This window comes from Sinohyriopsis cumingii, chromosome 7 (genome assembly GCF_028554795.1).
Source record: "Sinohyriopsis cumingii isolate HCF-2022 chromosome 7, ASM2855479v2, whole genome shotgun sequence".
Lineage (NCBI taxonomy): Eukaryota > Metazoa > Mollusca > Bivalvia > Unionida > Unionidae > Sinohyriopsis > Sinohyriopsis cumingii.
This window is the reverse complement of record NC_142967.1, coordinates 125,485,819-125,511,061: the sequence shown is the minus strand read 5'-3', so window position 1 is coordinate 125,511,061 and position 25,243 is coordinate 125,485,819. Positions and strand designations below refer to the sequence as shown.

The window sequence follows — 25,243 nt, the reverse complement described above, 5'->3', positions numbered from 1 at the left end:
AAGCTCTGACGAAACGTTCCATCTGGTTAGTCTCTTCCATCGTTGTGCTCGGCTTGAGAGTGAAATGAATAGTGAAAGGACAAGACACACACCCTTTTTATATACGCTGGTTTGCCATGACTATAAATTAGTCTATGGTGTTTAAACTTGAGTCATTTGACGTTTTGCACTCAAGATGAAACGATCCTATTCATTCGAGAAGAAAGAAGAAGAAGAAGAAAGTAAGAGGCAGAAACGTGATCTATCGCCTCGTACCAGGGATGAAATCTTGGCACAAATTCATGCCAGTGATTTTGAAGAGGACATGAGTGAACCAGAATCCGAACCCTCTAAACCAAGTTCACCACCCTTAGTCAACCCTGAAAAATACTATTCCATTCGAGAGACGGAAAAGCGCTCCTCTAGAAAATTTAGAACCACGGCTTACACCTACACGGTGAAGTTTAAAGATTTCAAGGCCGACGTACCCTTGGAGAAAGCAGAAGGGTTTATCACCGAGATGTGGGATTCTTTGCTCACCGTACCCAAGCGACAATGTCAAGCCAAAGAAGACGATCGCTTGACACTATCCATAGATCACGACGGTTTGAAATCCCCTGTTTGGATCGAGTTTAGCAGACCCGCAGAACTAACCCCTTCCAAAGTCATGGACAAGATACAACAGGTGCAACAATCTAATGACCAGTTTGACATCACCGATGGTAAAGCCACACTGAAAATGGCCCACGTCTCTCCTCCTCAAGGGACAGGACGCAAAAAGATGTTACTGGTGGACGACCTTCGCAACACCAAAAAGAGTCTCGTCCGAATTAACAACCCTCAAGACCAGATGTGTTTAGCCCGTGCCATCGTGGTGGGACGAACCTATGCCAACAAGAACGACACGGTAGAATGGAAAAGAACCTGGAACACTATTCAACAATCCGACCGAGCCAAACAACGAAATGAAGCAGAACTCCTGTTACAACAAGCCGGACTGTCCAAAGACACACCCTGTGGCATTCCTGAGATGCAAAAATTGCAAGATGCCCTAGCTCCTCGCTACACCTTGAAAGTGCACCCTCAAGAAATGCGTGGAACTCTGTTGTTTCGAGGCCAAGATTTTAAGGACGGAAAATACATTCATGTCTATCATCACGATGACCATTTCGATACCATTACCAGTATCACTGGATTCCTGGGATACAGTTATTATTGTGAGAAATGTGACTATGGTTATAACAATCGAGAGCAACACAAGCATTGTGGAATGAAATGCCCAGGATGTTTGGCCTCTCCACCCTGTCTGAGCGAAGGACCAGTGCCTTGTTCGACTTGTTTGCGCACGTTTGTCAGTCCTACCTGTTACCAACAACATCTGAAGACGCAAGGTTCACAGAAGAAATGTGCTTGTCAACTCTTGAGATTGTGCCCTACGTGTAGACAAGGCATACGTACCAATAGTACCAAGGCACACGTATGTTCAGGAAAAAAAAAATGTCACATTTGTCACCGCATCGTGGACTTGGAACACCAATGCTACGTGCAAAAATACCAACCCCCACTAGAGAAAGAGGACGGTCACAAGAAGAAAGGCAATTTCGTCTTTTTCGATTTCGAATGCATGCAAGAGACCGGCATTCACATTCCTAATTTCTGCGTGGCTCATCGAGCGTGCGAGAAGTGCATTCAAGAACCTATCTTCAGTCATTGCCCTCACTGCAGCAAGATTCCAGGAGGGCGTGAAAAAATCTTTCGGGGACCAAACACGTTAGCCGATTTTGCCCAATGGGTCTTAGACCCCATCGACAAGACGTGGAGCCAAGAGGACATCGAACGTTACGGAGATTGTCATCGTCATGCCACGGTGATGGCTCACAATTTCTCCGGATACGATGGACAGTTTCTTCTCAGATACTATACGGAACAAGGCACCGAACGTCCTAAAGTCACTTTGAACGGAGCCAAAATCATTTTCATGCAAGTGGGACAAGTACAGTTTAAAGATTCGATGAGTTACTTGGCAATACCTTTGAGTCGAATGCCTAAAACGTTTGGAATGACAGAAATGGCTAAAGGGTACTTTCCACACTTTTTCAATACCGAAGCCAATCAACATGCCGTTCTACCCCATTTACCTGAGGCTCACTATTACGACCCCGACAACATGCGTACCGAACAACGAGAAGCTTTCTACGCTTGGTACCAGGCTCATGCCTCTGACCCCTTCGACTTTCAGGAAGAAATGTTAAAGTATTGTCGTTCCGACGTGGACATTTTACGACGTTGCTGTGGAAAATTTCGAGAACTGTTCATGGAACACGGAGGGGTCGATCCTTTGAAAGAAGCTTGCACCATTGCCAAAGCGTGTTCCTTAGTGTACCGCCAACGATTCATGCCTGAAAACACTGTGGCTGTCATCAGTCCTCAAACGACCCACTATGTCAAGCGTCAATACTCGGTCAAAGCCCTACGTTGGTTACATTACTTGTGCGACAAGGAAGACAAATGGATTCAGCATCCCCGCAACGGAGGAGGCGAAAAGACCATCGGAACGTATTCGGTAGATGGGTGGGACTTGGAAAACCCCAAGATCGTGTACGAGTTTAACGGTTGCTTATTTCACGGATGTCCCGTCTGTTACCCTGACCGTGACACTAAAAATCAGTTTTTGCAACGAACCATGGAAGACTTGTACCAGGACACTTGTCAGCGACGCTTGAAGTTAGAACAGCAAGGATACGAAGTGATGGAACTGTGGGAACACGAGTACGATCACCGTTTGAAAACCGATCCCGAGTTTAAACGCCTCGTGGAAAGTTACCAGTTCATGGACCCGCTGAACCCGAGGGATAGTTTGTACGGAGGAAGGACCAATGCCACCTGTTTGCTGTACCAAGCCGACGAAGAGAAAGGAGAAGAAATCAAATACTTGGACGTGTGTTCGCTGTATCCCTACGTGTGCAAATATTGTCGCTTTCCTGTAGGGCACCCGCAATTGTTGACGGAACACATCGACCTGAAAAACATTCGACAATACGAAGGCTTGATCAAGTGTAAAGTTTTGCCTCCCACGAACCTATACCATCCCGTCTTACCTCACCATTGTCAAGGCAAACTGATGTTTCCCTTGTGCCGTACTTGTGCCGAAACGTGCAACCAGGACCAACCTTGCCATCACAGCCAGGAAGAACGTGCCTTGACGGGAACCTGGGTCAGCGTGGAATTGTTCAAAGCTCTGGACATGGGATACCAACTGTTAGAAGTGTACGAAATTTGCCACTTTCCCAAGTCACAACAGTACCACAAGGGTGACCCTACTCAGAAAGGCATTTTCGCCGACTACGTGGATGCCTTTTTGAAACTGAAACAAGAAGTCAGCGGCTATCCTTCCTGGTGTCACACTCCCGAAGACCAAATACAATTCAAAGAGAAATACTATGCACAAGAAGGCATCTCTTTAGACCACATCGAAAAAAACGAAGGCAGGCGATCGTTTGCCAAAGTGATGTTAAATTGCTTGTGGGGTAAAATGGCACAACGACCGTGTTTACCCAAGACGGAATATTTGACAGAACCTTCCCGCTACTTCCAGATGATTCACGACAAAACCAAATACATGAAACACGTGGACGTCGTTCGCGAGGATTTGATCTTGGTCAATTACGAAGAAGATCTGGACTTTGTACAAGACGACCCTTTTGGAAATGTCATCATTGCGGCTTACGTGACAGCTCATGCTCGCTTAAAATTGTACGAAGCTTTAGAACTGTTAGAAGAACGCGTCCTGTACTTTGACACGGACAGTTGCATTTACATCCATCACCCGATTCAACAGCACCCTGACATCGAAGGAGACCGTTTAGGAGCCTGGACAGAAGAGCATCCCGACGACAAGATTCTAAGTTTCGTCAGTGGTGGTCCCAAAAATTACGGCTACGAATACCGGGACAAGCAAGGAGAAGTGCACACGACGTGCAAAGTGAAAGGACTGACTCTGAATCATCGTACCAGTCGAGTGGTCAACTTTGGGGTATTGAAAGAAGCCTTGCAATCGGGAGAGGATGGAAACTTTAAAGTGACCACCTATCAACCGAACAAGATTGTACGTTTACCCACTCACCACATCGTCAGTCGACCCTTGGAAAAAGTCTATCAAATTGTATACCAGAAGCGAGTGCGACTTCCCAATCACATCACCTTACCGTACGGTCACGTCGGTATTGGTCTGTATATAAAAAGGAACCCTAGGCAAGATCGATAGTTCATTGTTCATTGAAGTAACTTACCATGTCGTTGACGAAGAAGAAACCAGATTGGTTAGGAGTCAAATGTTGGACATCACCGAGACCAGGGTTTTGAGGCTTGGACACAAGAGGTGGCCCAGTATGCACGAGAGTTATTCAAGGAAAAAAGTTACTTTTCAACCTGTGTTAGTGACGGTGCCAGAAGAACCCGTCACCCAGGACGGGACTGTCGTGGACAGGCCTGAAAGACCCTTTCGGGAGGACACTTGTGTGACCTTACCCCCTACTATAGAACTGGTTAGAACTTTACCCAAAACATGTTGTAGAGACACTTGTGTTTATTCCACGTTCATGGTTATCATGTGCCTTTTATTCTTGTACTTAAGCCTTTGGCTTTTATGTATTTTTGTCTTTCGTATTCATGTTTGAAACATTCAATAAACGTGTTCTGAAAAAGTATATAAACTCTTGTCTTGTTTGTTTTTCGTGTCACAAGTGACATTTCTCACACCATGGCTACCTCTGCTGTCTCTGCTCCCTCTTCCTCTACTGTCAAAGTCATCGACGAACACTTAGATCGTGCCAGTTGGGAGGCTTTGTATCTTCGCCATCCCTTTAACATGCTCATTGCTGGACCTAGCGGTTCAGGCAAAACCGAATTTGTCAAACGTTTGATCGAACATAAACATCATTTGATCGATCGGCCCCCTCAACGGATCGTGTGGTGTTACAAACAGTGGCAATCGGCGTACAGCCTCTTGCGAGAAAGTCAAGGCGATTCCATCGTGTTTGTGGAAGGCATTCCTAAAGAAGACGATGGCATCGTCTCTGACTCCCGTCTAACCCATTTGGTCATTTTCGACGACATGTTAGGAGAAGACGAAGAAGAAATTAAACTGTGGTTCACGCGCAAAGGGCATCACCGTAATGCCAGTGTCGTTTACATCACCCAAAATTTGTTTCAACAAAGTAAAGCCCATCGCACCATCAGTCTCAATGCGCATTACGTGGTCTTGTTTAAAAGCCCTCGAGATAAATCGCAAGTGCAAGTCTTAGCCAAACAGTTAGGAACACCTTGGCTGACTCAGGCGTACGACGATGCCACTCAAACTCCACACGCCTATTTACTCGTCGATTTGAAACCTACGACCCCCGAGGATTTGCGATTTCGTACCCACTTGTTTCACCACTGGTGCCAAGACGGAGGTCCTGTCCTGTACAAGTCTCCGTCCTCGACTTCATTTCACTCCCCATAAAAAAATCTATAAAAACCTCAGACCCTTTTTCGTCTGTCTCACTCCAGTGCGAACATGACGTCCCTTCAGTCGCATCTTCCCGTCAAATTGATTCGTGCCTTGTATGGCATCAGTCGAGAAAAAAATCCACAAAAACGAGCTCGTGTCTTAGAAGCTAGTCTCAAAGAAGTCTTACGATGGTTCACGGTGACGGCACGTCAATTACTCCAAGGAATCATTCAGATTCCTCATCAAACCAAACGCTTTTTCGATCGAAACAAAGTCGCTTTGGTCCAACTGGCCGATCCCCACATCGACACTCAAACCAAAAAACAAATCATTTTGAAACCTGGAGGGAGCGGTACTCTAGGAGGGGTTATCATTCGCTCACTCTTAAGATGGGATCCTAATGCCCCCAAAGTTATACCCAAGACAAAAGTCCAACGAAGCCCCAAGAAGAAAAAGACCAGGTCCCCAAGGAGAACTTCTCCAGTGGCAGGACCCTCCTCTGACCAGACACCACCACCACCACCCCGGAAAAAGAAAAGAAGCCCCCAGAAAAAGAAAAGTCCACAGAAAACTAATCGCAAGAGAGGCACTTCGGCCAGGACGCAACCTTACACTCGCAAACCACGACCTGCCACGGCGGTGACTGCGTCTCCTGCAGCCTCACGTTTGTCCACTTCTCCGTTAATGACACCCAGAACTGAAGAGTACTTGGAGACGTTGATCACACCAAGAACTTCTCCGTTGATGACCCCCAAAAGAACTTCCCCAGTGGCAGGACCTTCCAATTTAGTGGCAGTGGCTGCTGCTCACAAAGTACCTTCTCCCAAAATCAAAGTTCAAGAAAGATCGGGCATGTTACAAAGTTTGCTGGATTTGTCCAAGCAAGAACTGGCTCGATTTAGTCCGTTACGTACCCCTGCACGACGTGTCATGCCTGTCCTCAAACTAATACGACGTAAAGACAATCAGTGGCGACGCGTTCCAGTATAAAAAAGGCCTGTGACCAAGTCGGGGTATCAGTGAACTTGTAAAAGATGTCACCTCCAAGAAGCCACAAAAGAAAGAGACAAAGGCAGACGCGTCATCCGACAAAGCGCTTAGCCAAGCATCGACGTTACCCTAAGAAAAGACACAGTCGTTCCAAGAAAAAGAGGCGTCAACAAAGGGGAGGATTCCTTGGCGATTTTGGGAAAAACATTGTCACCTTTATGACAAAGCGATAGTCCCAAAAAAGATAAAAGGGTGTGCGTTAAGTCATCGACGTTAGTGTCTGTTCGGTGAATGTCCCGGAACCCACAAGCAAAAATGTCACCCTCCAGAAAACCCCAAGGAAAGAAAAGGAAAGGACTGCCACCACGTTTAGCCAAACATGGGGACCTGTTATCTGTCCTGTCCAAAGCTTCTCCACCCCTACGAAAAAAACTCATTCAAACGGCCTCCAAAGAGGTCATCGATACCGTGTGCGAATGTTGTTTGAACGTTTTGAAAGGCACGATCCCTTTGTCCAAACACCAGAAACAATGCTTAACCAAACATCGTCACGTTCTTCGCCAAATGGTTCGAAAAAAAATTCCCATTCGTCAAAAAAAGAAGATGTTGGTCCAACGTGGAGGCATTTTACCTCTCTTGTTAGGTCCCATACTGAAAGGAGTCTTGGGAACCATGTTGGGAGGACTAGTGGGAGCAAGATAAAAAGGCCCTCGGAAGTGCCAAGATCTCAGAATCGACCCCTGACAACCCCATGGAAGGACGAAAACTAGCTTTAGTGCCTTACAAACGATGGATGGAATACCATCGGTGGCAAGAACAACGCACCCCGCATTTACCTCCCAATCCCAATTTGAGCGAGATGTCCCAGTTACAACACGAATTGCAGTCCTTGATGGATCGCCAAGATTTGTCCGAAACAGAAAAATCGCAAAAGTACGGTCAACTCTTGCAACGACTGCAACTCTTTCACCAGAAAGCTTTAGACGAAACAGCTCTACCCACTCTGAAAGATTTTAAGACCTTGATGAAAAGTCCAGCACCATCACCAGTACCAGTACCAGTACCAGTACCACCAGTACCCGTGACCAAGACAGAAAAAGGAGAAGAAGAGGAAGGGTTTCAAACTCCACCAGAAAAAGTACGCAAGTTAACAACACCACCTACCTCCAGAATTGGATGGATTAAAAAGATGATGGCCACCCCTTCTTCCTCACAAGAGAAAAAGAAAGTGAAGACAGAAGTGAAGACAGAAGTGAAACAAGAACCGATATCCCCCGCTCAGACATCCTTCTCCTCTTCGACACCTATTGCTGGCCGCACACGCAAAGCATTGCAATCCAAGAAAATACCCCAAGAGAAAAAGAGTAGCATCCTCCAAGAGTGGGTGTCTTATTAACACACCAACCAACACAAAAAATGGAAAAAGTCTTAGCCAGCATTTACTACGATCCCTCCCATCCTGCAGGTTACGCAGGAGTTCAAAAATTGTATCGTGCTGCCAAAACGCGACTGAAAAGTCTCCGTTTACCTCAAGTGCAACGATGGTTACAAGAACAAGCTACCTACACTTTACACAAACCCATTCGACGCAAGTTTGCCAGAAGTCGCACCCGAGTGGAAGGCATCGATCATCAATGGCAAGCCGATTTAGCCGATGTCTCTCATTCGGCCAGCTACAATCGTGGCTACAAATATTTGTTTTGTGTCATCGACGTCTTTTCCAAATTTGCCTGGGTCGTGCCCTTGACTTCCAAATCGAGCAGCGAGTTAGTGCGAGCCCTGCAACGGGTGTTGAAACAAAGCGGTCGTCACCCTCTTCGATGGCAAACGGACAAAGGCACCGAATTTCTGAACCAAGCTTTCCAAAAAGAATTAAAGAAACGTGACATTCATTTCTTTACCACCGAGAATCCCGAAACCAAAGCCAGCATCGTGGAACGTTTTCAACGCACTTTGAAAGAACGCATGTGGAAATATTTTACGCATCACCACACTGTGAAGTACATCGACATCTTACCGCACCTGGTGCAAGCGTACAACCAATCTTACCATCGAAGCATCGGACGTGCCCCGCAAGACGTGACTCCCGACAACGAAGTGTTGGTGTTTGAGCGTCTGTTTGGTACGTCCCCGACGAGGGCTGTCCCCGAGAAAAGTGGAATGTTAGCCGTAGGAGATTGGGTGCGCATTGGCAAAACCAAACGCACTTTCGACAAAGGTTACTTACCTAACTGGACGACCGAACTGTTTCGCTTCACTGGACGAGTGCATGGCCGTCATCCTGCCGTCTATAAATTGGAAGACATGAACGGAGAAGTGCTCAAAGGAACGTTTTATTTGCCCGAGTTACAACGTGTCACCAAAAAGAAGACGACGTGTACGACATCGAAAGCATTCTCGAACGCAGAACCCGTAAAGTGGGCAAACGACGTGTCAAAGAAGTCAAAGTACGTTGGAAAGGATATCCTCCCAGTTTTGATTCTTGGATCGACGCTTCGCAAGTCATCGACTATAAAAAGAAGTGACCATCATGCCTTTTCACACAGACGCAGCTACGTCGACCACTCCTCCTTCACCCAGTTCTTCTGTGCAAGATTTACAAAAACAACCCTTGTGGGTGTGGTGTGGAGAACGTGTGCCTAAAACGCAAATCGTCTTTTTCTGCCAAATCTTCGTGGTGTATTGTGTCATCGGGGCAGCCATCGCCAATTTGAGTTGCAACAAGGAGACAAACAATTGTGGACCATTTTATTGAGCAGTTGCATCGGTTACCTGCTTCCTAATCCCTCCCTGAAATTCACCTCGAACGGGAACCACGGGAACCTTGTGTCCAGTGCCAGTGCCAGTCACCACTCCAACCACAACCAGAACCCCATTTTGGGCGGAGACACGCCTCTGACGTCCACTAACCCCTCGGACAGCCACAGAACTCTGGAATTATGAGTCACCAAAACCAGTTTTACTTAACCTTACCCAGTGACAGTTCCATGGAGGTGTTTCCCAAGAACACGTTGTGCTGTTACACGGCCAAATTACCTCAAGCCATCCCCTTAGATCACGAAGCCCATTGGGAAGTGGCTTTAGTAGAAATGATTCACCCGACCCAAGTCCTCAATGTCCTTCCCAATCAAAATTTTTTTGATGTGGAAGTTCATGACGAACAATTGCAACAGTGGATGGATAGCAATGTCAAATATGACAAGAAAACCCGTACACAAAAGTACACCACCTATCACTTGTTCATTTCCCCAGGCTATTATTTTAGTGGTCAACATTTGGTCAGCACCATAGCCTCCAGGTTTAATGCCGTGTTTCTGAAAGCTTTGGAGCATGTTAACAAAAGTGTCACCATGGAGTACCACAAAACAGCTCGTCGCTTCTTGATGAAATTTGAACGGAGTAAAATCCTGTCAATTTTATTTTGTCCTGAATTGTATGACATGTTGGGCGGAGACATGAACCTGAGAATGAGCATGATGAAGAAAAGCGAATTACCCATCGTTTACGACAACGAGTCTTTTAGCAAATTATTTCGTGCCCCGGTAGAACTGAACCAAAGACTGAATTTGATGTTTGTGTACTCCGATGTGGTGGAGGATAACGTGGTGGGACACACCTCCGTACCGTTACTGCGTGTCATTCCTTTCAAAGTGGATTCTGCCACGAACACTGACGAGGAAGGTGGAAACACTTACCACGTCCACCGCGAATTTGTACATCCTCACTATTTGCCTGTCAGTAAGTCGTATTTGGACACGGTCAACATTACTATAAAAGGAGATTTGGGACAAAATATTCCATTCACCAAAGGAAAAGTCACGGTGAAACTCCATTTTCGAAAACGGTTTTCTCACGATTCGTAAGTCATGTATCCAGTGTACCGAGGGGTTGCTCGACAGCGAGGACACGGTTTAGGAGATATGTTAAAATCGGCCTTTCGTTCGGTGGCCCCGGTGTTGAAACCGATGGTGACACGCGGATTGCACGCCTTGAAAGATGCGGCACTGACGCAAGGCAAAGAATTTCTCCAAAATGTCATCATCGACAAACAAAACCCTAAAGAAGCCTTCATGAGGGCAGGCAAAAATGTCTTGCTGCAAACGGGCAAAGACATTTTGGGTCACCGAGAAACACCTATAAATGCCCTGCACGCTACCGAGTCAGGCATTCAGCAAGGACAAGGCAGAAAGAGACGACGAAGAAAACACCCTTTCACCAGACTTCAAGCGAGAAAGGCCAAGAAAAGAAGAACCGTTCGAGACTTAGACGTTTTCGATTATTGAGAAAAGAGACAAAAAAATGATGCACCGAGAATCTTGCGCTTGTTCCAAGACGGAACTGGATCTGTTTGCCATGCCCCCCACGATGATGACGATGCAAGAATCCCAGTGGGTGGAATTTCACCCCGTCTCCTCATTGACCGATTCCGCTCCCATCGAGTTTGAAATCAAAGGACAGCCCGAAGATTACATCGATCTGAATAGCAGTTACTTGTACCTGAAAGTCAAAATTCTAGATAAGACTGGAGGTGCTATAGACGATGAAGCAGTAGCTCCCGTCAACAATTTCATGCATTCCTTGTTCAGTGGAGTGGACTTGTACTTGAATAACAAACTGGTCAGTAGCAGCATGGATACTTACCCTTATCGTGCCTACCTGGAAAATCTCTTGACGTACGGAATAGATGCCAAGAACACTCATCTCAATGCCTGTGTGGTATGGGAAGCTGACGAACCTACCAAGTTTGAAATATTGGAAACTGATGAAAAGAAAGACAACAATGATGGATTTGTAGAACGAAGAAAGAGAATCACGGGAGCCGACATAAGTTTAGAACTGATGGATCGTTTGCATTTGGACATGTGGTTGCAAGAAAAGTATTTGCTGAACGGGGTGGATGTCCGCCTGAGACTGAATCGTAGCAGTGCCGCTTTCCATTTGATGGCTGATAGTGACGGTTACAAAACCAAAATCCTAGAAGCCAGACTCCACGTGCGCCGTGTGGAAGTGTTACCTAAAGTGGGAAACGACATCAGTCAGACGTTGAGCAGAACGACTGCCAAGTATCCCATACGACGCGTGGAAGTGAAAACCTTCACCATTCCCAAGGGACAGCGATCCATGATCGAAGATCATCTGTTCCAAGGACAGTTACCCAAACGTTTGATCGTTGGTATCGTCGAGAATACAGCCTTCAACGGAGCTGCCGAAAAAAATCCTTTCTACTTTCGACACTTTGGCGTGTCCAAAATCGAAGTCAGTCGCGATGGCAAGACCTTGTGTACCCGACCTTTCGAACCTGACTTTACCAAGAAGAATTACTTGAGATCGTACTTGTCCCTGTACGAAGCCACCGGACAGTTAGGAACCAATACCAGTCACGGTATTACGTACGAGGATTATGCAGGAGGCTACGCTTTGTGGGCTTTCGATTTCACTCCAGACCAAGGCAGCGACGAGGGACATTTCCACCCTATAAAATCCGGCCAGATTCGTGTGGAAATTCAGTTTAAAGACCGAGACCCTGATGAAACGGTGAACGTCATCCTGTATGCAGAATTCGATAATACCATAGAAATCAACAGTTTGAGAGAAGTCATCCTAGATTACTAGAAACCATGGAAGACTGTTATCCCTCTTTACCTAGTGGAGAAACTTTTAGTGTTGGATTATTGTTAAAAAATGTTAGAGTTGTTGTTGTTTAGTGTTAAGTGATTTTTGAATAAAAAATGTTGTGTTTTGAAAAAATTGTTTGATGTTATATTGTTGGATTATTGTTAAAAATGTTAGAGTTGTTGTTTAGTGTTAAGTGATTTTTGAATAAAAAATGTTGTGTTTTGAAAAAAATGCCTTTGTGGTTTGTTTAGCTATAAGAATGTTGGATTGATGCTCTTTCATTTCTTACTATCCCTCTCATGACACTCACTAAACGTTGCGACTCAAGAACCATGTGGGGGATGTTTTCCTTTACGTCCGCGCTTTGACTTTAAGAACCGGGGTTGTTTCCAGTCTAACCATCCATTGTCGACTCATCCTCCTACGAAGATGTGCTCCAAACTAGCTAAGCTCAACGAAGCCTACGTGAATTTGCATAGGGTCAGACACAGTCTGATACCGAAGCCAGAAGAAATAGAGAATGTGAGAATGTTAAAAGTCACTGAAGACCTGATAGAAGAGCTCTTCAGAGAAGAAATGAACAGGGAAAAAGAAGAATGGACAGAGAAGTACAGACTTCAGAGACAGCAGCAACAACAACAACAAGAGCAGCAGCAGCAACCTGAAGCTGACAGAGGCTTTGTCGATTGTCGTATCGACACCAAAGAGTTCTTCTTCTCTTTCCGAAGAAGCAGACCTATCGCCAGAAAGTCTATCCTCAGAGGACATCGCATTCTTAGAAACTAAAAAGAATTCCATAGCAAACAAAAAAAACAGCCCTTTTCAGGGCTACCCAATACTCTAGAAAAGAAATAGCAATCGATTCGCCAATGTGTGTAGGTAGAGTAGTGTGAAAATAAACACTAACTCTTTTTTAAAAAAATGTGAGGGTATGTGTTTGTGTGTTTTTGTTTGTAAGTGGTTAAGTAAGTTGGTATGGATAGTAGATTAAAATGATGTCTTTTTTGGTGTTTGAGGTGTTTGTTTGGAGTTAGATTGGATTGCTTTGCGTATGTGGATAGTCTATTGAAGTGATTTATAAAAAATTTTAAAATAGTGATGGGTAGCATAAAAACGTGAGTGAGTGTTTCTTTTAGGTCGGCGCGTTGTTTTATGGTCATGATCTAGGTAAGATCAATTTTATGTTTTTAGGGGATTTTTTTGGTTCACGTCCGCGCTTTCACTATAAATTGAAACTCGTTCGGCAGTCCAGCTACCCTTGTTGATTGATCAACACCAAAAATGAACACGAGACTGGAGAAACTGTTGGAACTTTATGTGCATCTGGAATATGCCAGGCGCATATTAAATGAACTGGCCGCGGAAGCCATTGTGGAGGAGGGAAGGATAAGAGAGGAGGAGGAAAGAAGAAACAAAGAAGAGGAGGAGAGAAGATATAAAGAAGAGGAAAGAAGATACAAAGAGGAGGAGAGAAGATACAAAGAAGAGGAGAGGAGGAAAAGGAGAGAAGAAGAAGAAATTTCAGAATCCCAGAGAGCGAAAATTGGGATTCTGAAGCGACATATCCTGCCTCTGCTCTCTCCCCCCAAAAGGTAAAATGTAATTGGGGGATAAGATGTGTATGCGGCGCCAGGCCTGGAAGGTGCCACCATTAACCAGGTGTCCATGAAGTTCCAAACAAAAAAGCAGCCCTTTTCAGGGCTACCCAATACTCTAGAAAAGAAATAACCATCAATTTGCCAATGTGTAGGTAGAGTAGTGTGAATATAAACACTAACTCTTTTTTAAGATAGTGTGAGGGTATGTGTTTGTGTGTTGGTGCTTGTAAGAGCTAAGGTATGTTTGTGTGAATAGTAGATTATGGGTTTCTTTATTGTTTCTTAGCGTAGGTGAAGAGTATAGTTAGGGTTCTGTAAGCGCTCACGTACGATTGTGTGGATAGTAGATTATGGATTTTGTTTATTGTTTCTTAGCGTATGTGAAGAGTATAGTTAGGGTTCTGTAAGCGCTCACGTACGATTGTGTGGATATTAGATTATGGATTTTGTTTATTGTTTCTTAGCGTATGTGGAGAGTATAGTTAGGGTTTTGTAACCGCTCACGTACGATTGTGTGGATAGTAGATTATGGATTTTGTTAATTGTTTCTTAGCGTATGTGGAGAGTATAGTTTGGGTTTTGTAACCGCTCACGTACGATTGTGTGGATAGTAGATTATGGATTTGTTTATTGTTTCTTAGCGTATGTGTTTGTGTGTTTGTGTTTGTGTGCTTGTGTTTGTACCCGCTCACGTACGATTGTGTGAATAGTAGATTATGGGTTTGTTTATTGTTTCTTAGCGTATGTGGAGAGTATAGTTTGAGTTTTGTAACCGCTCACGTACGATTGTGTGGATAGTAGACTATGGATTTTGTTTATTGTTTCTTAGCGTATGTGTTTGTGTGTTTGTGTTTGTGTGTTTGTGTTTGTACCCGCTCATTGAGTCATCCACCCTTGTGTCTTCCATGATGTTTAGGACGGACATGCTCATGTATGTCAGGTCCAAGTGGACTGTTGTTGATAGGACAGATACTAGTCAATGGATGAGGAGAGTTTACATAGAAAGACAAGGATGTCTCAAGCGGGTACTTGTGTATGGACCGGCAGTTAGAAGGAGTTTAAGAAGAAGAAGAAGATGATGTGACAGATGCCATCTATGTTAATATTAATATTAACATAAACCCAAAGGCCCTTTTCAGGGCCAGCCATATTTCTCGAAAAGAGATAGCCTTTCCATTGCCTACCCCTTTTTTAAAAAAATTTAAAAAAAAAAAAAATCCCATGTTCAATTTCCCTTGACGCTATAAAGTCCCACCCTGTTTAAATTCCTTTGACGCTAAACCGTCCCACGATTTTTCTCCATGTTAATTTCCCTTGACGCTAATCTGACCCACGATTTTTCTCCATGTTAAATTTCCCTTGACGCTAATCTGACCCAGGGGTCTCTGTAATGCTAATTCCCATTGACGGTAAAGTGCCCCCATCTACTACTGTGATGGACAGTCCGTTGTGAATGAGTCTGTGTTGTCTTTCGTTCATTCGGATCTTTAACTTGTTAATCGTTTCACCTGGATTCGGTAAGTATACGATCGTGGCACCGCCAAAGTCAGGACAGGCTGTATTTCACATCCAAAAACGTACCGATGAATACAGATTTACTATCATCTACATTACAAGAGGTAAGTGACCAAATCATCTATATAGCCAAGGATATGACGTCAAAACACATGCAATGGATTACTGTTATATACATTTAATTTATATTGTGTGCCGTGATGTAATATTTTCCCGTGATTAATGGTACAGTAGTTATAGCCTACCAGAGTTTTTTCAAGTTTTAAAATTATAAATAAATTGTTTACTGTTATATTGATTCATTATCTAGCATTATTTACAAACAAGAGTGTTCTGAAAGAGAACTTCTGACCCACATGCGTGTTTTAAATAACATTGTGGTAAAGAAACTTATTTATTCCCGCTTTGTGCTCTTTTTGTGGAATAATTTAATGTTGCATTCAGATATCATTTTCGAGGAATCATTTATTTAAATTATTCATTGGCATTATATGATGTTCATTGTCGTTTTGGACTAAGACATTAGTCTGGCTTTATTATTAGTCGTTCAGGGAGATTATGAATTAACTATCAGGATTAATCTCCTCAAAGCCAACACCAGCGGAAAGGTCTTTGGCATATGTCCATTTTATGTCCATTTATCTGCTAGAATAAGGCATGCTGGGCTTGCTTTAGACAGACCCCGATGTGTACACTGTCGACCAAAGCGAAGGATTCTACGACTGGCTACAGTTTCTCTATTAAACATTTTCCAGTTGAGGGTCCTTAGTTAGTATTGATGTCTGCATGACAATGAAAGCCCTGACAAAGATAAGATATGATGCCACAGCGAGTCGTAACGGAAATCCACGTAGGGCAAACACATTTGTGTGTTCAGAAACAATTTAATTGTCAAGGACCTGCAAACTTGATCTATTCGAAGGCAAGGAACGCGTCGGTTCCGATGACTGTGTGGGTGAAAATGAAGCAACCACGACACTCACGGGGGGTGTGAGAGATTTTTTTTAATACATTTGCTGTCTAAGTAAACCAAACTCCTGCTAAAGATTGGTCACAAACTAGCTATTAGCATGCTTATGCTAAAGAACTGTCAGGCATATTGGAGGAACTAAACAACATCCTACGTATCGCTATCTATAAAGCGACTGATAAAAGCGCCCATGAACAGAAACGAGCACACTATAGCTACAGTAATTAAGCAATACTATGCGCGACAAGTCACCTTCGCTCAGAGTAATGAAATGATCGACAATGAAAGTGAGAAGTACTGCGGTCGATTTGAGGCACAGCTTGAAGCCTTGCTGACCCAGTCCCTGGAAATATGTATACTGCACAAATATTCGTGCGATACCTCATTAGTACTTTCAATCCACCCCCAACCCCCGAAGAACCAGTCCAAAGTCGTAAGTAGTCTAGATGAAGATCCCTTTGCAGAGTACCCGTTCACTATAACCAAATTCGTCATCAGTAATGCCATTTTTGTGATGCTTATTTCCGTTCTAATCATAGATAAATTCTGCCAATTTAGCTATCAATGTCCACGACGCAACTACCAGAACGAAGGAAAAATCGCTAGATACGACGAAAGAAGAATATATGACAACTGTAGTTCCAAGAGTTGAATGTCCTGTGTGTGTTTGTGTGTGTGTGTGTGTGATTTGGAATTTTTTAACGTAGCTTTAACAATTTTTCAGTCATATTGCTACGATATCTGCAGTGTGGCAGTTTATAGTGATGTCTAGCACTGTGGCATCATGCCGCAGACATGTAGCATGATGTCCCACCCAGTCACATTATCCTGACACCAGGCCGACCAGTCCTAACACTAACCTCTTAATGCTGAGCGCCAAGCGAGGCAGCTGTTAGTACCAGTTTTGTAAGTCTTTGGTATGACTCGGCCGGGAATTGAACCCACGACCTACCGCACCCGAGGCAGACGCTCTAACCACTAGGCCACCTGAGCGGTTTGAATGCCCTGTAGTAGAGTATAATCACTGTAGACCCTGCTGTTACCTCGTTAGGGCTCATCAGAGACCGTTGATATTTAGAGGCAGATTGAAGGTGTACAGAGACCCGAAAACAAATTTAGGATGACATTTTTCCACAAAGACACATAAATTAGGAAAATGTTACTTACGAACGAGCTTAGAAAGCGGAGACTGTAGTCATCCGGGCGGTTCTTGCCAGGAAGATGACAAAAACAACCATGCGCGTGAGTGGCAGTAAATGAGGCGCATACGGTTATACAAGGGATAATACAAAAAAAAAAACACAAAAAAAACGGCAACAACAAAAAACATCCAATTCACACCCATCCCCAGTTGACATACTGAAATACGACTACTCTGCCAAAATTGTAAGTGCGACAGTGTTTGCCAGATCGATAGCCACCTCCAGGACAAATTATATTTCTCAACGCTGCAGAACAAAGATATTTAAACGCAATGACAGAACGCCATGTTAAGGCCACATAACAGACTAAGCTACCCAGGCCGAGTGTACCCGTAAAAGATACACCAAGCGCACATTCCAGGTAGTTCATTTTGCTTTATAAAATGGTTATTGGTAAACAAAATACTGGAGCCACTAGAACGCAAACCTGCACTCTATAACGTCCACATTACATGAACTACATTTTCAGAAATTTGTTCTAACTGGTTTGGTATAGGTGCAATATGCTTTCAAGTGGGCAACTGCAACGCGACAAGAGAAAAGTCAGCTCGAACACACAATGGTTGACATAACCCGGAAAAGATCAACTGTTTAGCATGAAGTGACAGCCAATATACCTTATGCGAAGATAACCTTAGAGGTCGTCTATCAAGGTCTTAAAGACCGCTATGCGTCTGACTTATGAGGGATAGGGCAGCTATCCGCTCAAAAACAGCGCACAGGATGAAATTAAATTGGTCAATCCGCACGATGCGTGTGTAATGTTTTGACTTAGTAATATTGTCTGCGCAACGGGCCTTAGTCAGGGACATAAATGGTCGAGTAGAATCCCCATGGTACTGTCGGCCAAAAGTTTTGGTTCAGCAGGTTTGCGTCGTCGTTTTAAGACATCACAGTTATTCGAAGAAGACACTATCGGCCTGGTAGGTGTCAAGAGGGTCGCTACTAGGTGCAAACTCCTTTTATCTAGCGATACAATTTCAGTAAACGTCATCAACGTCTTCAACTTGTCTATCCGCCACTGTTTTGGAAGTTATTGTAATTGTTGAGTGCCGGTATTGTCGACGCTGTGGACGATTTAGACATTGTTCAAGGACTTTAGACTGATGGCACAATTTTTCCACGTGATTACATCTTCTCAGGTATCACGGAGAATGCGAATGAAAATGCTCTTTGCAATGATGTAGTTTTCCTGCGACATTGTTGGCCATTTTTCGGTCCTTAAGCACATCAGCGTTCCGGAACCAGCGCAAGGTGGCTGATGACGTCGGTACTTTCGATCTTCCAACTGATACACCCACAGAATGATAGTACTGATCTTCCTACACGTCAAAGTCTTGCTCTGGTAGCTAGTTTGAACACCTGTCACCGTTGAGAAGAATGATGTGAGCTACCACGTGTTTCTCAATAAATATTTGGACCGACTTGAGCTCATTATATAATTTTAAGGTACCTCAGTTGTAGTGCATCCCATTTTTATGGCGTAAACGTGGTATTTCCATTTGCAGAACATCATGGTGCATATTTGGTCGTAGAGAACCAATTCTTTGCTTTAGGGCCTAGCAGCTGGTTATGCGCGTGGTGACTGCCCTGCGTTAGCAGTAAAGGGTAAGGAGCGGTCTTGATCTCTCTGGTGGAGCTGTATGACACTGGAGTATGTTCACCTCGTCCCAGTAACTAGGTAGTGCAGTTAGAGTTCCCAAAAGGGGTCCTTCCAATGCGCGTACTCATCTTTAATTCGGTGGTTCTGGGCAGCTTCGACGTCAATCTCATTCGCTGGTTATTTTGCAGCAGTTGCAGAACTGAGTGTCGCGAAAGCAAGGCTAGTCTAAGAGAATCCTGGTCCAAAACGTTCTTAGGAGGGGAAGGGGTGAGTGTGGAGGTGGGCAGGCTCAGCGATGGATGCTATTGTATCTGAGACTACAGCCGGCAACGTCCAGGCACTGACCGTCCTCAAAGACCGCTTTGACCCTGTCGGTGCGGACTGCCAGAAAATCTTCAGGTAGGTCATGCCGTACCTGGTCAATGGCACTAAATTCGGGGGACGATTTGGTCCTTAAGCGAACGTCGTTGTAGGGCACTGCTTCCTCCTGTTCCAGAAAAGAGCTTTTCTTAGTCAGACTCGCTGAAACGGCTGCTGGCCAGACCGAAGACCGGATTGGTCGAATATCTATTGTTTTGTTCCGAAATGTTGCTAATCTATGTCTGGGCCAAACCCAGAGCTGTAGGATACTTTCACAAAAGATGGCATATGCAATGCTCTTTTATTTGCTGTTTTGCAAAGTTGCACCCGAGACGATCTTTCGCCGACTTGTAAACAAGATGGGATCGTTTTTCTTTTTTTCGTTTATTTTACATTACCTGATTTCATGTGGTCTGTTTGGAGAGGCTGGAGCTGGCCAACACGGAGGCCTATCGGAAGGCATGGTAGCTGGGACCTAATAGGTATATAGGATCATGCTGAACGGATGGCAATAACCTTAGAGTTATCTGTGATTGGAGGGTGCTGTTTATACTGTTTCAGTAGTAGCTAATTAAGACGATGATATCGGGACTGTAGATGTAGCACTTCATTGTGCATGCATTGCGGACGTCAGGCTGATCACCCACTATATCGACTGATGGACCCGCGCTAAGTTTTATACATCCTGCGTTAGAGAGAAAAAGGCACCCTGCTCAATAGTTTATTGCCGCAGGCCACAAATCAGGTCATCCGGTTCTTCGACAATGATACAAGCAGATTTATTTGACGAATTGCTTTGTTTTACAAGTGAACTTTAACAATATCAGGACCGACTCAATGGATATATCGGTCTCGTCTTTGAAGCTGTGTTGCTTCAGCCTGCATGAACTTTCCTTTGAGTCTTTCAGAGACGGTATTTTGGTCTGAACCGGTAGGGTGGGCACACAGCTGCTCTAAGGATTGAACCTATAAGTTGGCGTTGGTGGTATCTTTATTTTGTGTAATGATATGGTGCTGAAAATCTCTTGCAAAATATATTAGAGTAGCTATCTGCAAAAGTCATCAAGTTTCTTCGTGTGAGGAATATACTGAGATTACAAATATTTAGAATTAAAGAAGGTAATACAATATATGAACCAATTCTTCAAATGGTAAATGACGAAGAAGGTAATAGGTATTGAATTGCAATAATTAAACCCAGTCCTAGCGAAGAGTAGTACTAGAGCGTTACTAGCTCACGTTTTCGTTTTAGTCAACTGGAAACTACATCGTTGGAAACAAACTAATACTACCTTTGGGGCTATAATTAATGACGAAGGTCAAAATGATGAACAGGTAAAACTAATGATAAAGAACATGAGATAAAATATTTTTTGTCTATAGTTGTAGTTGCTGGTTCATTCTAGTTAGTTTTTGCTGCTAAAATCAAATCCTTACGTTTCATTGCAAAGAGCAAACCAGTTAGTGCAAGAATTATCAAAATAGCATTATTAGCTAATAAAGGAAAACCTTGTCTAGTTCATGTAAGGAGACAGCTTTTTATGTTACTAGTGATACACGTCAATGCTGTCGTGCTTGTATATAACTGAGGCAAATCGCTAACAATATTGTTCATACCTTATCTTAACATATCGATGAAGGAATTTGTTGAGCTATCTCTACCTCCACAAGCAGCATTACCACAAATGCTACCACTACATCCCTGAAAATGCCATGAAAAATTTATTTGGCATACTGGAGTTCTCATTGTGGTCTACCAATTCAGGTCCATTTTCATTGGTGTCAGTTTCGAATGTATTGCTTCAACCGAATTTACATATTCTCTTTTATTCATCAGTAATCAGTCTATTAATATTTTCTTCTCTAGCATACGATCTTCATAAATCATTATGCAGATTTTAAATTTATTTAATAAAATCAATATTTTCTGGGTTCCTCTTACGTTTTTATCAGTGTATTTGAACGCTAAAATGCGTTTCCTCTGATAATTAGATTTCATATATCTAAAACAAAAATAATGTTGCTGTGAAATCTGTATGGCTGAAATGTTCGTGACCTGTTCTACAAGATGCCCCGTGAATCTCTATCTGTCTGCCAACCGTATTAATTCTGAAATTATCGCTGAACGAGCATTTCTTTTCACTGTTTGGTATGGTTTTTGCCTCTTCGTTTGGATCATTATTCACAAGCGTCTTAATAAGTAAATGCCTGCCAAAACCAGGCTTGCTCTCAATAAAGAATCTAATGTGTCTGGGGCATATTTCGAATTATTCAAACTCGCATTAAAATTTTCTAATGTTCTATGTTTGTAGCATACATGTATTAACACAATGACTGCATTTAAATTATGTTTTGAAGGTCAATCTACATGATCATTTTGTATGCTTAACAAAGATTCCAGTGCATTACAAAGGCAAGAGTGCTCTGTGTTGATGTTTTTAATCTGTTGAGGCAAATCAATGCAAAAGCTTCCCTTCCTCTGAACTGTTGACACATATGTATATGCTGTGTTAAATACAATGTCTTCACAACACCCACATTCTACTTTTACTTTCTTCCTTTCCAATCACAGTATTTAAAATCTGCAGTATCAATGTTGCCTATGTTGTTTCTTTATGTTTGTTTGTGTGAATGTGGAAACATTTCATGATATATTTAAAGCTTTGAATGTGTTTGTGTTTGGTCTCTGAAATATAGACCATTACCTTTATCGCAATTTTGTTAGCAGTTGACACTGTTGGCAGACTTTGCCTCTGGGACTATATCTGAAGGGAACTATATGCCATATCGATCGGGTAGGTCTTAAGGGTGAGGTGGGTTCAGTTTTACATACATTATGTCTAGAGAACAGTAAATTGCCTTAGGTGTTATTGCGTATGATGGTTTCTACCTCTGTCGCTTTCGTGTCGCGTGGCATAACTCTAAGTACAAGATCAGCTCCGCCCCGAAACCTTTCTAACTTGTTAGGACTGTTTTCTTTGTTCACACTGCAACATTGACTCTCATGCAGTTTTCTTTTTCTTCCTTTTCTTTTTGCCACTATGGCACTCATGTATGTGTTGCCACCAATAAGAGCACTACGGAAGTTAAAATAGCAGATCCTGTACAGAATTTAAGCGATACTAACTTTTTTATAAATGAGAATATACTTTTAAGACTATTTATACTCAAAAGGTAGACAGTTATTATACGGTTGCCGGGGAAAGAACACATACATAATAATTCGTTACTGACTATACCAGAAGTTAACAACCATATGTTCTATACAGTCAGAATATTTGTAAATTATTCACTATCACAACGCCCATCCACGGAATTTGCTGCCTAAAAGATAGAGTCAGACCAGTGAGGCCGAGAATATTTTTTTTTAAAAACGAAACAAAAACACAACAGACAAAATCAGCTACTTATAAACAATATCTCGTCAGTAGTCAAATTAACATATTTTTCGTTAACCAAAATCTATGTACTGTATGTACAGTGCTAGAAGCCCCCGACGCTGTTGCTGCCTGACTGTAAAGATAATTTGTAGTGGTCAAGGGTTAGGTCTGAAACATAGAACTTCTGCTTATGTGCAAAACTGTGCATTATAAATATAAAATGTGCAAATCTTTTCTCAAAGAAGAAACTGGAATTAGACAGTTATCTCATGCTCAGAGAAGCTTATTGGAAAAGTAGATTAAAATGATATTTATCAGGAGTATCCGTATGGAATAAGTAGTAAAGCTCTAAATGATGATTCTCATAAAGATGCACGTTTTTATGCAAGTTTCCTGTTGGTGGTATGTAACTGATTTGAATGTCAGTCATATTAAACATTTGTTATTTCCCACTCGACCCCACTAAAAAAATAGGAAAGAGCTACTTGTATGCATTAATTGTCATTTTAAAGAGAAACACGACAGCTCTGTTAGTCTTTCTGTTCATATATCTTAAAGGAGCATTTATTCCATATAAAAAAGCTTTTCAATTGTTTTTTTTTTTTTTAATCAAAATGTAAGATAGTTTCATAACCCAGTTCAAACATAAGCAATTCCCAAACATCATATTTATGTGCTGGGCCCAAAGGCTAAAATGAATATATCTACATCATATTACTCACACGGAAGGGAATTCACAATAATTGTTCTCACTCGCTTTTATTAAACTCAAGGTGAGGTAATACTTGCAAAGCCAATGTTTGGCATCGGTTTAATAAAATGTAGTGTTCCCTATAAAAGACAACGCTCTATTACCTGCTCAGCTTCGTCATAAGAATGTATCAAATTAAAACACTGATTGTAAGTATATAGAAACAAAGTTAATACAAATTTTATTCAGGCATTAAAATTGTCAGATTGTGTACTTTAGCCTAATATTTATCAAACTTGTGTCAAATCTCAAATATATTATTATGTGAGATAATCTCATCAACAGTTTACAATCACTGGGAACAGCTTAACTTCGTTGCTAAAGCATATGACCATAGTTTTGTCTTTTCAACATTATTATTACGTGATGTACAGCCTCGTATTGTTTGCCTGCACAATCCGTTGTAAAGAGACATCCAGACTGGAATGTAAAACAGCACCGCTGCTACCTCACGTTGAGAATAATGTCTCGGGAGGCTATATTCTATTGTTTTTTTCACAGAATATGCATGAACCCAGTTAACACAATTAGTGTACAGGGCAATGATGTTACTGCTGATCATGGAGATATGAGAGAGAACACCACTAATGATAACCCATACTCAGAAATACATGGTAGGTCAAAGTTTGTAGCCGGCGCTATCAGATCATTTTCTAATCTGTCTGAAGTACTTTTATATACCGAAATTGCCCTTCTCTAGAACAGAAATTAAAAATATGTCTAACATTGTTTAAAGGATTTCAAAGTTGTAATATATGTATCAGGCAGGCGGTCATAATTTATAGGAACATACTATTGCATGAGTAATGTTGCCATTAAATGTACATTTTAACTAATGACTTTTCCTTACTGAAGTTGGTTAGATATTTAAAAGTATTTCACAAAACCTGTCATGAAGTGTTGCAAAGATGTTGAGCAGTGTGAAAATTGAATGTCATTACATAGAAATTATGAATTCATGTCCATAGCAGGAAGATTGAAAACATTCATGGTAAAAAAAAATTAACACCAAGCTATAGTAAAGCCAGGATAAAGGTTTAAATCTGCAAGTAACAAATATCCATTAAATTCTTGAGCAAACATTTAACATTCTTATACAAGATATATATATATATAATTTTGTCTCAGGAATGAAAGTTGTTAAAGCTAAACTGAACATAATGGATTATGAATTAGCAGGGTTTCAGGTTTGATTTAATAAAAAGGGTCTTTCAGCATCAGAAGACTAATTCTGTGTCAATTGGATTTCTGTTAACTGTGGATTTCGTCTTTCATTCTATCTCTCCAATATATTGTAGATATCATGGCAGATTTCAGAACCAGCCAAATTGAGAGGTAATGAAGTAAACAGTAATATAAAATATATTTTGCGTATGTATGTATGTATGTATGAATGTGTGCATGACTGACTAACTGACTGACTGACTAACTGGTTTTATTTCCACTTCAAAAGAGATTACATCAGATTAAACAAATTCAGGATAATACAAGGTCATAAAATAGAACAGAAAAGTGACATAAATACAATAGTAATACTGTGTCAGCTATCGTATTGACAAAACGAAATATCTCAATACCTGCAATTATGCAAATCTGTAATCATTTGGCTAAGCATGGCACTGGTCTTTTAACAATTGCTTGATGATGATAATATTTCGAAAAGTTAATACGTCCATATTGTTATGTGCTAAACATTCACTTTGAAATAGTAACGAAACCTTATAACAGTTTAATTATATATGTAGCTCTTTCTATATGACACGTATTTTTGCATATATATATATATAC

At 42.2% G+C, this 25,243-nt stretch overlaps 1 protein-coding gene across 1 annotated transcript in view; it reads left to right on the top strand.

The window, feature by feature from the left end:
• Positions 1-24,794, top strand: part of LOC149796075 (roundabout homolog 1-like) — a 73,872-nt gene extending 49,078 nt beyond the window's left edge. Inside the window, exons 10-11 of the mRNA XM_089966203.1 lie at positions 23,957-24,069; positions 24,754-24,794. Coding sequence (XP_089822329.1) covers positions 23,957-24,069; positions 24,754-24,794 — 154 coding nt within the window. The remainder of the gene's footprint in view (positions 1-23,956; positions 24,070-24,753) is intronic.
• The last annotated feature ends 449 nt before the right edge of the window (positions 24,795-25,243 follow it).